This window comes from Sebastes fasciatus, chromosome 16, assembly GCF_043250625.1.
Source record: "Sebastes fasciatus isolate fSebFas1 chromosome 16, fSebFas1.pri, whole genome shotgun sequence".
NCBI lineage: Eukaryota > Metazoa > Chordata > Actinopteri > Perciformes > Sebastidae > Sebastes > Sebastes fasciatus.
Window position 1 is genome coordinate 32,352,346 of NC_133810.1, and position 14,528 is coordinate 32,366,873.

Here is a 14,528-nt window from a genome sequence, read left to right on the forward strand (position 1 = left end):
CCGCGGCCGGAGGGAACGGGGGAGACGATAACGTTTCTCTCTGCGGAGCCCCGTCACTTCACAAGACACGGGAAACCTCTGTTGGTCTGGAGGAGCTGCAGCAGTTATTTCTGCACAAACGTCCACTGAACATTCACTAGATATTCTCAGAGCTAAACTAACTCTTCTGCAGTGTGGAGTGAGCAGCATGCACGTGAGAGGTGGAGAGAGAGAGAGAGAGAGAGAGAAGGAGCGCGGTGAGTGAGTGAAGGCAGGCAGAGGAGACGAGAGCGAGCATGTGTCCCGACCCGGTACATTTATACGCTTCAAAAGTTACAAACAGTCCCTTTAATATCTGTGACAGCTGTCAGTCAGCTAGAAGAGATGTAATCTAATCTAACAGAACGGCTACAAACTGTTAAACCTCCTTATTGTTGACAGTAGCAGTAGTTTTACCTTAATGACCTACAAAAGAGAGTTTATCAAGGATTCATGTGATGTGAATCAAATCATCTTGGTGTTTTCAGAGTTCAGTCCAGACGGAGAGCAGAGTCTCCAGTACCCAGCTGTCAGTCTCTGAAGAGTGACCGGTCCATGTGGAATCCTCCATTCTTCAGTAATGAACCTGGACCCTCAGAGTCAAAGTAAGAGACTGTTTCTACTGTAAGCTGACCTGATGGATGATGATGCATTGAGGATGAAGACTAAATGTTCTGCTAACAGATTTATATTCTGATGCTGAACTATTACTGCAGATACTGTTTCAACCTCAGATGGATCTTAGTCTGGGTTTTAGAGCCACAAACTACTGATTGTATTTCTGTAACAAAACACCTGAGAACCTCCATTTCACAATTTACACTTCAAGAAAATATTCATATTTCTGCCTGAACGTTGAAGTCTCTGTAAAGATTTACAACTATTCAATATCTGAAAGATACTCCCGTGTTCTGGGAAGTAAAATTACTGCTTTTGTGAATGGAGTCTGGTGGCTTTGAAGAGAACGATATAACAGCTTCAGTTCCCCGTCAGAAAGGGCTGTCTGATATAACAACGGAGACGGGACCCCTCTGGAGGACGGACCCCTCTGAAACCCAACAGACAACAACAGCTGTCAGTGTGTCAGTGTGCTGACTTGACTATGACTTGCCCCAAACTGCATGTGATGATCATAAAGTGGGCATGTCTGTAAAGGGGAGACTCGTGGGTACCCATAGAACCCATTTACATTCACTGATCTGGAGGTCAGAGCATTCTTCCCAACAAGCTAGCATGACATGGTTGGTACCGATGGGTTCATCAGGTTCTCTAGTTTCACACGTTACCAGGATCTTCCCTCTAGCTTTAAAACTGAGCGGCTACAACCTCTGAAAGACAGAATAGCATCCGTCGGATTGTTAAGAGGTTAATAAGACAGCCAGATGGTAAATTCAGCTCATTAGTGTTGTTGAAAGCAGGAGAGTTGAAATAAAGGAACACTGTCATCACAGACTGAATGCTGAGTTCAAACAGAAAAGTAGCAACACTTTAACTGTTCCCTGAGACCATCTGAGCTTTGAGACAGTGTCGGCCAATCAACAAAGCATTTTAGTTATAAAGACATGTCTTCACAGGAAGAGGAAGAGGAGTGATGTCTCTGTGGAGGAGCAGCTGTCCTGCTGTGCTTTGTGTCAGGACGTCCTGAAGGATCCAGTCTCTACCAGCTGTGGACACTGGTTCTGCAGACAGTGCATCACCTCATACTGGGACCAGTCTGCTTCATCAGGAGACTCCTCCTGTCCCCAGTGTGGACAAAGATCCAGAACCAGAGCTGGACTGCAGCCAGCCGGTCAGACCAGCACTGTACCAAGTAAGACTCTACATCTGTCTGCTGACGTCTCCATGTCTGAAAACACTACTTGTTCTTTTAATACATAAAGAGTCATAAAAGTCTCACCAGGTCCTGCGAGGACATGCCAACGTTGACGTACGGTCCAGAGCTCAATGCGGCGTCTATGTATATATGTCTATGGGTCAAGCGGTGACGTGGAATGCACCTGATTGGTTCCTGGTTTTCTGCTCGCCGTTTCAAACAGGAAACAACATGGCGGCCTGCTCATAAACTTTCTGTTATTCCGTCTAAACAATCCACCAAAATCTACTTCTGACAACATTTGAAGCGAGATCTAGGCGATGCCTCTGCTGAATCTGGTTTTATTTCAGAACTAGATCTCCTAGTTTGACAGCTTGACAGTTTTGTGAGCCGACGCGTCGCGCTGGACGGGCTCATGTGATTAAAGGACTGTTCCTGCCTTTTCATTTTGAAAGAACAACGGCCAATGAGGAAACTCCGACACTCGGCCGACCAATCGTATAACTTCATCCCTCATTCAGTGACAGACTTCTGCGGTTGTAGGGCTGCTGGCCCTCTGCAGTCCAGCCTTGAAGACAGAGAGAACAAGAGAGACAGCACGAGCGAGAGGACGATCAGTAGAAGAGAGACAGAGAGACGTAGCGTGACGCTGTTGTGAATGAGAGAAAGAAATGTTATTTTCTGATTGTTTCACGGCGTTAACGTTCTAAAGCAGAAATAAATAACCCTCAAATACTCAACATGATTTACTGTGGAGACGGACGCTTTTAGTTTCACTTTCCTCCTCTGCATTCATTACATCCAACGAGCAGCAGTAAATGTCGTCACAGTGAGATAAAACCTAACGTTTATTTTTTTCCAGCGTGTTTTTTAGATGAAACGGGCGACACACTGAACGGCAGACTGCAGAGTGTGTTTACCGCTGAGACCACCAACAGCCCTCGTCACATGTCCTGTTGCTTTTTCATACATCAGAGGACTAATTTGCTGAATCTTCACAGGTCTTTAGACCGTAGTGGAAACACAGACAACAGTGGACTGAAGGAACCTTTCAGGTCCTTAAAAGTAGTAGGACTAAAAAGTCCCAGGAACTTTTGGTGGAAACCCGGCTTTTGTTAATAAAAACAGGTCCACACAACGAGATATGAACATATTCTGCATTATTTGATGAGTGGATGAGTTTTAAATATTACAGGGAGGAAGGAACAGCCACAGTGAGCTGTTTAGATGAAGAGCTGCAGACGGACAGCTGAGGCTCCGCCTCCTCTGCTGTCAATCAAACATGTACACCGACTGATGCTTCCACTGAAACTGGACTGTTTAACCTTTACTTCTTTTTATTTACTTTATATTGATCACTTCAATATTGGCAATGGAAATAATAAGCAGATGTTCTTTATTTAGTCTCAAACTGTTTCCCTTCTCTTTCAGCAGATAGAGGTCTGCAGGAGGTTGTAGATGAACATAAGATCAGTCTGAAGAAGAGATGTGAACGTGTGACTGAAGGAAGTGATGAAACAGGAAGTGGAACCCCCCTCAACAGGATCTACACTGAGCTCTACATCACAGAGGGACAGAGTGAAGAGGTTAATACCCAACATGAGGTGAGGCAGCTTGAGACAGCTTCCAAGAAGAAGACCCTCCATGACGCTCCAATCAAGTGCCAGGACATCTTTAAAGCCTTACCTGACCAACGGGGACACATCAGAGTCGTTCTGACGAACGGCGTCGCTGGCGTTGGAAAAACCTTCTCAGTGCTGAAGTTCACTCTGGACTGGGCAGAGGGCTTGGAGAACCAAGATGTCAGTCTGGTGGTTCTGCTTTCGTTCAGGGAGCTGAACCTGATCAGAGATGAGCAGTACAGTCTTCTCATGCTGCTCCATGTTTTCCATCCAACATTACAGAAGGTCACAGCAGAGAAGCTCGCTGTCTGTAAAGTTCTGTTCATCTTTGACGGCCTGGATGAAAGCAGACTTTCACTGGATTTCAAGAACAACGAGGTTGTGTCTGATGTCACCCAGAAGTCATCAGTCAACGTGCTGTTGACAAACCTCATCCAGGGGAATCTGCTTCCCTCAGCTCTCGTCTGGATAACTTCCCGACCTGCAGCAGCCAATCAGATCCCTCCTGCATGTGTTGCCAGGGTAACAGAAGTACGAGGCTTCACTGACGCCCAGAAGGAGGAGTACTTCAGGAGGAGAGTCAGTGATGAAGAGCTGTCCAGCAGAATCATCTCACACATCAAGACATCCAGGAGCCTCCACATCATGTGTCTAATCCCAGTCTTCTGCTGGATCACTGCTACAGTTCTGGACCACATGTTGACTACAGACCAGAGAGGAGAGCTGCCCAAGACCCTGACTGACATGTACTCACACTTCCTGTTGGTTCAGACAAAGAGGAAGAAGCAGAAGTACGGTGAGGGACGTGAGACGAGTCCACAGGAGCTGACGGAGGCTGACAGGGAAGTTCTTCTGAAGCTGGGGAGGCTGGCGTTTGAACATCTGGAGAAAGGAAACATCATGTTCTACCAAGAAGACCTGGAGCGGTGTGGTCTGGATGTCACAGAGGCCTCGGTGTACTCAGGAGTTTGTACAGAGATCTTCAAAAGAGAGAGTGTGATCTTCCAGAAAACCGTCTACTGCTTTGTTCACCTGAGCATTCAGGAGTTTCTGGCTGCAGTCTACATGATCCACTGTTACACAAACAGCAACACAGAGATACTGAAGGACTTCCTGGGAGAAGACTATGTTCATTCAACCCTGGATGACTTCCTGAAGAGAGCCATGGAGAAATCCCTTGAAAGTAAAAATGGCCACCTGGACCTGTTCGCTTCCTTCATGGCCTCTCTCTGAAGTCCAACCAGAAGCTCTTAGGAGGTCTGCTGGGTCAGACAGACAACAGTCCAGAAATCATCCGGAGAATCATCAACAACCTGAAGAAGATGAACAGAGATGATACCTCTCCTGACAGAAGCATCAACATCTTCCACTGTCTGACGGAGATGAACGACCACTCGGTACATCAGCAGATCCAAAAGTTCCTGAAGTCAGAGAACAGATCAGAGAAGAAACTCTCTGTGATCCACTGCTCAGCTCTGGCCTACATGCTGCAGATGTCAGAGGAGGTTCTGGATGAGTTGGACCTGAAGAAGTACAACACAACACGAGAGGGACGACGGAGACTGATTCCAGCTGTGAGGAACTGCAGAAAAGCTCTGTAAGTCCAGAGCTTTTAGCGCTGGGTCTAACCGGTGTAACGGCAGCAACAGAACGTTTGCTGATCTGGCGGGGAGTCGGGGCGGTCCTGGGATCAGAGTCCTGGTGCTGGGGTTTGCTTTCAATAGGCCTTGCACCACATTACACCTTACCTCGTGTGTTTTTGGGCTCATCTCTTTCGTTGGCTTCAAATCCAAACTGTTGCCATGTTTCCACAGTTTTAGTTTTCTTTGAGACCAGCTCTGCCATGTCTCGTCTCATCACCCCAAAAAACACAAGAACTTCCTAGTAAACAAACCTCTTCTTGTTTATACACCAACATAACATCATAATATTACGTTAATCACGTTGTCATATTGCAAATACAGGCTGGATTTAGCACTGTGACTCTGTCGGCACAGGTTGTTGATGTCTGCTACTTTTTAGTTTACCAGAACGTGTCATAATGACAAATGTCGGTTCCGCCGGTTAGCATAAAATCAAACCGGTTTAAGCTCGTACACCGGACCGGACCGGAGCGGACCAGACCAGACTGGCAAAACCGGAAATCGACCCAACTCTAGCATTAGCCACCGTAAACTACTGGGGCCTCATGTATAAACGGTGCGCACGTACTAAAATGTTGCGTACGCTGTGTTTCACGCTCACGCCGGGATGTATAAAAATCAACGTGACGTGAGAATGTGCGGACCGTCCTCCAAACTCTGTCATCTGGCAGTGTCAAACTACAAAGTACTGAAACTCGTTAATAATTTTTCCTCTCAACTTACTGAGCTTTATTTATGATGTGGGATAAAAAACAACAACACATATTTCTTAACTAGTTTGCGCATAATGTTTAACATCACAAAGGCACAACAAAAACACATTTAAACTAATTACCCAGAGATGACATGCCTTAACCACTGTGCCAAAAACAAAATCGCGTGCTGCACAATGTGGCAAACCATCGTGGTGAGCCTGTGCCCCAGAGGACCTACAGATGGATGAACCGGACCCTGGCCCACCTATCAATGAGCCAAATGCAGCAGCTATACTGCGCCGTTTAGATGAGATACACAGAATGTAAATCATCGAGGTTTATTTTTCAACAAGGTCTTTTAATATATGACTTATCCCACCAAGAACGTCATTCATTCTTTTTAATTCGTTGCATATATATATCCTTCATTGTATTGACAATCTCTCTGTGTGACTCCAGCACAGCGTATAGGATATATTTAGTGAGGACACGGCCAGACCGGAACCCCTCAGCAGTCGAGGCTCGGACGCAGCTGACCGTGCGCCTTCGGAAGCCTTCGGGAGCCTTCGGGAGCCTTCGGGAGCGCACGGTCAGTTGCTGTGGAGACGTTGCGTTTGTTACTGATTCCTGATGAAAGACCATCAAATAAAATATGTTTTCTAGTTTCCACCTCAGTAACAAACACTTCAATTTCACACTCTGTGAAATTCTTCTTTTTTGTTCCTTTTCCAGCGTGATTTGCCGTCGTTATTGTTATTGTTATTGTTATTGTTATTTGGACAATAAGTGACAGCATGGAGCGTGTTTATAGTCATTTGCATAGTTATTAATGGGAGGAGACAAGGCGGACCAAGTGGCACGTGCAGTTGTGCTCAATTTCACGTCAATTGGGATGTATAAAGGAATGGTGCGCAGGAACAGGCGTACGCACGGTTTTATACATGTGAACATTTCTGTGCGAACGTACTTTTTCCATTTTGTGAGTACGCCATCTTCCAGTGTGAAAGCTGCGCAGTCTTTTATACATGAGGCCCCAGCTCTGCCATGTCTCGTCTCATCGACCTAAAAAACACATGAACTTCCTAGTAAACAAACCTCTTCTTGTTTATACACCAACATAACATCATAATATTACGTTAATCACGTTGTCATATTGCAAATACAGGCTGGATTAGCATTAAATCAAACCGAAAATCGACCCAACTCTAGCATTAGCCACCGTAAACTACTGGTCATACGAGACAAAGACTGTCGTTGTGAAACCCCTGAGTGTGTTGAATCGAGCAATGGTGCATTTTATTGCTCATGAAGTCAAGTTGTGTTCCATCATCGTGTTTTTAAGTCTTTCCTTTTATTCTGTTGCTCACAGAAGGAAACTCAGGTGTTTCTCTCTCTTGTTGCTGTAGAGAAGAGTAGTAACAGGAAATACACAGCTTCCACCAATAACAGCAGTCTGATGAATATATAACAGCAGAATGGTAGAATTCAGACTTTTTAAGAGATCTTATACACACCAAAGATCAATGTTGTGTTTTTAATGCTGAAACACTGATAACATCTTTCTGATGACATTATGCTGAAAATAATGAAATCTTATTGGTTCATTAATTGTGTTTGTGATCTGAATACGTTTGATACTCAGATAAGAGTGTTAATGACAAAACGCCATGCAGTCATCAAAATATCTAATTATATGAATGTTTAACTATGTACATCAACTGTATTATTATTACTTATTCACTGAGTTTTAAAAATGCTTTTCTAATCAAGAAGGCCTCATGCTAACTTTGTGGAGACAGACCTGGGATCAGATCTCACTGACAGACTGGACATTAGGGAAGCCTCAATGTAACTACATGTTCTCTCTCTTCATCTGCAAGATTAAAGAAAAACAAAGATTAAAAGTCTGCAGGTTTGAGAGAGAGTGATGAGAATTATTGTTTCATGTCAAACAGTGAGATAAGATTAGCTGAACCACTGATGTGAGGAGCAAATGTTAATCAAAGAAGTATATATCAAACTGTTTAGTCATCAAATGCATGAAGTAAATATAAACTGTCCTCTTTCATAATAACATATTTTGTAATCTTTGTGTCATCACAGACTTTATAACTGTGGACTCTCAGATACTCACTGTGAAGTTGTGGCCTCAGCTCTGAAGTCCAACCCCTCCCATCTGAGAGAGCTGGACCTGAGTCACAACAAGGACCTGAAGGATTCAGGAGTGAAGCTGCTTTCTGCTGCACTGGAGAGTCCAAACTGTAGACTGGAGACTCTGAGGTCAGTTCACTGACTGTAGTTTATGTAGTTTGTAGACACACTCTCTCTGCACTGGCTCTGCTCCAGATGGCTCTAGAGAGAGACATTCATGTTTTCACGTCGGCCACCGTAGCTCTCCAACACGCTTGGCACACAGGAGAGGCTTCAGTTGGTTGTAATCTCCTCACCTCACCACTAGATACCACCAGATCCTCCACACTGGACCTTTAACCACAGACCTTATTTCAGGCATCTAACTAAAAACCCATTGACCACCAGACGAGGAAACAGGAAGTGCTAAAATGCTGACTCATCTCTGGGTTTTAGGACTCATTCCTGTAGCTCTCTATTTGAACATGTCTAAAGGTGCAGCACTCTTCAACAAACACGTATTGCACCAACTTAAAGGCACATAAGTGATGATTATGAACGACACCATCTAATCAGAGGTTTCTATGGTTCTAAGTTATTCCCACGTTCTTTTTGACAGCAGATCTAACTGTGATCTGTTTTCATGTCAGCATTGTCAAATTATTTGAAGCAAAAACAAAATAAATATTCTGCATCAGAAACATCTTTGCAGGTTCATATTTGTTTCAATCTATCTGAATACAATACTCACATGTTCTTATGTACATTCAAAGAGTTATTGATGTCTGTCATCATTCCTTCTGTCTGTGAAGCAATCCCCGTTTAACCTGAGTGTTACGAGATGAGGACTAAATCCACAGTCTTGTTGTGTGTAAAATGACCTGTAACGTTGATCTTAAACTAATCGGAGGCTTCAGCAGTCTGAGTTAGATGTATTAGGGCTAGGTGACCTGGACAAAATCAAATATCACAATATTTTTTTGTGTAAATGACCAATAATAGAACAGCTAGAACAGTCTGGTAAGGTCAGAAAATGACATCACTTTACTGTAATACAGCCTTTAAAACCAGGAAGAGACAACACTTATGCCATATCACGATATTACTAGGGCTGTCAATCCATTATAATATTTAATCGCGATTAATTGCCAATGAATCACACTTTTTTTATCCGTCCAAAATGTACCTTAAAGGGAGAGCCAACAGGCAACAACAGCTATCAGTGTGTCAGTGTGCTGACTTGACTATGACTTGCCCCAAACTGCATGTGATTATCATAAAGTGGGCATGTCTGTAAAGTGGAGACTCGTGGGTACCCATAGAACCCATTTACATTCACACATCTGGAGGTCAGAGGTCATGACAGTTTTTCCTCTCCAACATTTAGTGGAAGTTTGGAGCGTTATTTAACCTCCTTCACGACCAGCTAGTCTGACATGGTTGGTACTGATGGATTCATCAGGTTTTCTAGTTTCAGATGATACCAGGATCTTCACTCTAGCTTTAAAACTGAGCCGCTACAACCTCTGGAAGATCGATTGCGTTAATGCGTTAAAGAAAATGTTGGCGTTAAAACGATTAACTTTGACAACCCTAGATATTAGGATATCCAAAATCTAAGACGATATCTCGTCTCATTTCACGATATTGATATAATATGGATATATTGCCCAGCCTTAGTATGTATCCAGTCAGTATGTTGTGTTTGACAGTTTCCTTGTTGAGCTGCAGGAGGATTAGTAACTCAAAGAGGGAATTTGGTACTAAACAGTCTGTAACTTTGATTTGTCGGACTCAGACTGCTGAATCTTCATATTAGTTTCAGTTGAACTTCTGAAGTCATTTCTTACAGTGTAGTTGTGTTATGAAGGGACCACTTCACAGGAGGAATGATTACTGCCACCAATAACTCTTTTAATGTACATATGACATGTGGCTGTTGTTTACAGACACACTTGAACAAATGTGGACCTTTCCTGTAAATGACATAAACCTGCTAAGCTCTCAGATACAGTGAGAAGAAGGCCATGTAATAAATTAAGTAATGAAGTCCAACAAGTCTGATTTAATATTGATCCTCTAATTCCAGACTTGACAGAGATCAGCAGCTTGTTATTGATGTGTGTTGACATGAACAGCTGTATGAATGTTGTGGTGACATCTGGATGATGTCTGTAGAAGGCTGACATTATGATGATCCACAATAACACAATGACAAAGTCACTCTACTCATTTTAGGGAAAAGATCATTGATTAGGACATAGTGATGTTGAGCTACACATTTAAAACCTTCATAAATCACAACTCTTGACTTCCATCATGTTTCTTTCTTCCAAGAAATGATAATAAAAATAGATCAATATGAAGAATAAATAAATAATCTCTATTTCAGCTATCAGACAATAACAAATCTGTTCAATATTTATTTTTTTCTATAAATGTTATTAAGCTATATGATGCTTTTACTGACTGAAGAGTTTAAACTGAAGATGCTTTGATTTTATGACTCCTCTATTCCTCAAATATATTGTAGATGTCTTATCTTAAATATCTTTTGTTCACATTTCCCCAAAATCCATCCTGACATCTTTGACATCTTTAGAAACTTTAAGATCTTGAGTTGAATCTTGAATCAGTTTCTGTGGTTCTTATTTGTGTTTGGCTGCTCAACATGAGTTTGTATAGATGGATCCACTGGTGGAGCTGTCAGAGTTTAAGAGGTGAAGTCACTACGTCTTTATTGAAGTAGCAGCACGTTGTCATTAATATTAATGAGAGCTCTGTTTCACTGTTTGTATTTGACAGTTTTTAACCTGCATCCTGTTGGCTTCAGGTGTTTGGAGTTTACATTTTCTAAACTTCTACGTTCTAAACCTTCTTCAGCTCTGAACACATTATTAAACATTGAATGATTTCAAGCAGGAACGTTGTCTTCTAAACTTACATCATTATTCTTTATTCAGATTGAGGAACTGCAGTTTGTCAGAGATCAGCTGTGCTTCTCTGGCCTCAGCTCTGAAGTCCAACCCCTCCCATCTGAGAGAGCTGGAGCTGAGTAAAAACAAAGAGCTGCAGGATTCAGGAGTGAAGCTCCTGTGTAGTTTTCTGGAGAGTCCACACTGTAGACTGGAGACTCTGAGGTCAGACACCATTTTTTACTTGTGTACTGAGATTAATATGACGTGAAAGTTGTGGTGACACTAAACTGCAGACATAAGGCTGATATTATACTGATCCACACTAAGTCTCTTAATGCTAAAGTCCATTTTCTTCTTCAGTGGTTCAGTCCATTGACTGTGGCAGAGCAATGTTAAGCTACACATTTAAAACCTTCATATATCACAACTCTTGACTTCCATCATGTTTCTTTTTCCAAGAAATTATAATAAAAATAGATCAATATGAAGAATAAATAAATAATCTCTATTTCAGCTATCAGACAATAATAAATATGTTAAGTATTTGTTTTTTCTATAAATGTTATGAAGCTATATGATGCTTTTACTGACTGAAGAGTTTAAACTGAAGATGCTTTGATTTTATGACTCTACTATTCCTCAAATATATATATATTGTAGATGTCTTATCTTAAATATCTTTTGTTCACATTTCCCCAAATCCATCCTGACATCTTTGACATCTTTAGAAACTTTGAGATGTTGAGTTGAATCTTGAATCAGTTTCTGTGGTTCTTATTTGTGTTTGGCTGCTCAACATGAGTTTGTATAGATGGATCCACTGGTGGAGCTGTCAGAGTTTAAGAGGTGAAGTCACTACGTCTTTATTGAAGTAGCAGCACGTTGTCATTAATATTAATGAGAGCTCTGTTTCACTGTTTGTATTTGACAGTTTTTAACCTGCATCCTGTTGGCTTCAGGTGTTTGGAGTTTACATTTTCTAAACTTCTACGTTCTAAACCTTCTTCAGCTCTGAACACATTATTAAACATTGAATGATTTCAAGCAGGAACGTTGTCTTCTAAACTTACATCATTTATTCTTTATTCAGATTGGAGAGCTGCAGGTTGTCAGAGATCAGCTGTGCTTCTCTGGCCTCAACTCTGAAGTCCAACCCCTCCCATCTGAGAGAGCTGGAGCTGAGTAACAACAAGCTGAAGGATTCAGGAGTGAAGCTCCTGTGTGGTTTTCTGGAGAGTCCACACTGTAGACTGGAGACTCTGGGGTCAGTTCACTTACTCTCTGTTACTATTATACATCGTATATGTTTAATTAACAATTGAACCTGATTTATGTACAAACATAACTTACATCCATAAAGTTGTTAATGTCCTTTTCTTCATATTTTCATGTTTCTTGAACTAAATTCAGTCTGCAGTCACTAACGACTTGTGTTTCTTAAAGAAAGTGTAGAAAATGTCCACTGTTAGTTGTTAAAGTAAATGAATGTTTATCATTGTTGGTAAATGGTCACATCTGGATACAGAAGATCCTCTGAACTAATATGCAGGGTTCCTACGCAGTATGGAGAAGTATGGAATTTGATTTTAGAGAGATCAGCAGCTTGGTATTGATGTGTGTTGACATGACATGACATGACATGGATTATAAAGTGATTTTTATCTTCATCATTTATTCTTTATTCAGATTGAGTGGCTGCAGTTTGTCAGAGATCAGCTGTGCTTCTCTGGCCTCAGCTCTGAAGTCCAACCCCTCCCATCTGAGAGAGCTGGATCTGAGAGGAAACAACCTGAAGGATTCAGATGTGAAGCTGTTGTCTGATCTTGTGAAGAGTCCACACTGTAGACTGGAGACTCTGGAGTAAGTAGAGGGTCGGATTCGGTCCATGCTGGTTTCAGCAGTATTGTTGTGATGTGTTTCCTACGTTAAGCTGTGAGAGGAGAACGGTGACACACAGAGAGAGAGAGAACAGTCAGCCAATCAGATCAGCCAGAAGCTTGTTGTAATCATGTGTTAGAGTTGATGTGAAGAAGATGTTGTTGTTGTGTTCATGTCTCCAGGAAATAAAGCTGGATTACAGCTGACAGCATCACATCATGTATGGAGACAGTGGTCCTCATCCATCAAACTGTCATACCATCAACTCTGATCAGAAAGTGTGTGTTCTCTCATTGAGAGATAGAACCATCATAGAACCATGGTTACATTTAGTAACCATGTGGTCTTTATACAGACCAGAACCTCTGCTGAAGTCCAGTAATCACAGCTGACGTTTTACTGTTCAGTCTGTGTATGAACATGTGGGACCTTTAAAGAGGACCTATCAGGCTGATGTTCAGCTTCATACTTGTATTTTAGGTTTCTACTAGAACATGTTAACATGCTTTAATGTTCAAAAATCACTTTACTTTTCTTCTCCCGGCTGTGCTGCAGCACCTCTTTACACCCTCTGTCTGAAACGCTCTGTCTGATCTCCTTGTCCAAAAAGACTCCATATTTAGTCGGGCTGTCAAAGTTAACGCAATAATAACCCGTTAACTCAAGTTTGTTTTAACGCCACTAATTACCTTAACGCATTAACGCAACTTGTGATTTTTAGGTTGTAGCATCTCAGTTTTAAAGCTAGAGTGAAGATACTGGTATCATCTGAAACTACAGAACCTGATGAATCCATCGGTACCGACCAGGTCATACTACTACTACTACTACTACTAGTACTACTACTACTACTGCTACTACTACTGCTACTACTACTACTACTACTACTACTACTACTACTACTGGTATCATAGTAAACTAGAAAACCTGATGAATCCATCGGTACCAACCATGTCAGATAATATAATATATTGTGATATTTGATTTTGTCCAAGTCACCCAGCCCTAATACATCTAACTCAGACTGCTGAAGCCTCCGATTAGTTTAAGATCAACATTACAGGTCATTTTACACACAACAAGACTGTGGATTTAGTCCTCATCTCATATGCATCCTTCCTGCATTTGGCAGTTTAAACTGTGTTAATTCTAGTCTGGATTATGTTTAACTTGTCTAGTATGCGTTTGTAAAGTGTGCCGCTCTGCAGACCGTAGACTGGTCCATGTCTCTAATTGGTCATGTGCTACAAACCCCGCCCCTTCTATGTGAACGCGCTCACAGCCAGACTGAGAAACCCTGGGTTGACTTACCGAGTTGATCAGAACTGTCGTAGGACCGCTTAGCGGGATCTTGGTTGAGGGGTTAGTTAAACCAGATAAGGAGAAGATACCCTGGGTGTGTTGGACTGGCTTCGTAGTACAGGCCTCTGGTCTGTGAGCTCTGAGCTCAGTGTGTTCACTCCAATACGTTAACATGAGAGCTGAAAGGAAGCTGGCTACGCTGCACAGACTGAAGTCCCTCTGCTCTTTATACTGGATGCTGACTGACAGCTGATGAAGGGAGTCTCTGTAAACACTGATTGATGACTTCTGGTGTCTTCATCTTCTCTCATCAGATTGAAAGGATGGAAGGGGTATTGATCTCTAACCACCATCATCCCTGTGTGTTCCTCTGGACCTGACAGAGTATCATCAGTGTATCTGTCCTTCTGCACAGTCTCTGCAGACACACTGAGACTCCTCCACTCCTTCTGCTCCACACTCCACCACCTCCTCCACCTGGACCTGGGTTTCACTTTGTCTTTATTCAT

General features: G+C 42.3%; 1 protein-coding gene across 1 annotated transcript in view; it reads left to right on the forward strand.

Annotated features, from left to right (window-relative positions):
• The window catches only part of LOC141752673 (protein NLRC3-like), a 782,294-nt gene that overhangs the window by 714,754 nt on the left and 53,012 nt on the right, over positions 1-14,528 (forward strand). The window contains exons 43-45 of the mRNA XM_074610793.1: positions 10,885-11,061; positions 11,930-12,103; positions 12,526-12,699. Coding sequence (XP_074466894.1) covers positions 10,885-11,061; positions 11,930-12,103; positions 12,526-12,699 — 525 coding nt within the window. The remainder of the gene's footprint in view (positions 1-10,884; positions 11,062-11,929; positions 12,104-12,525; positions 12,700-14,528) is intronic.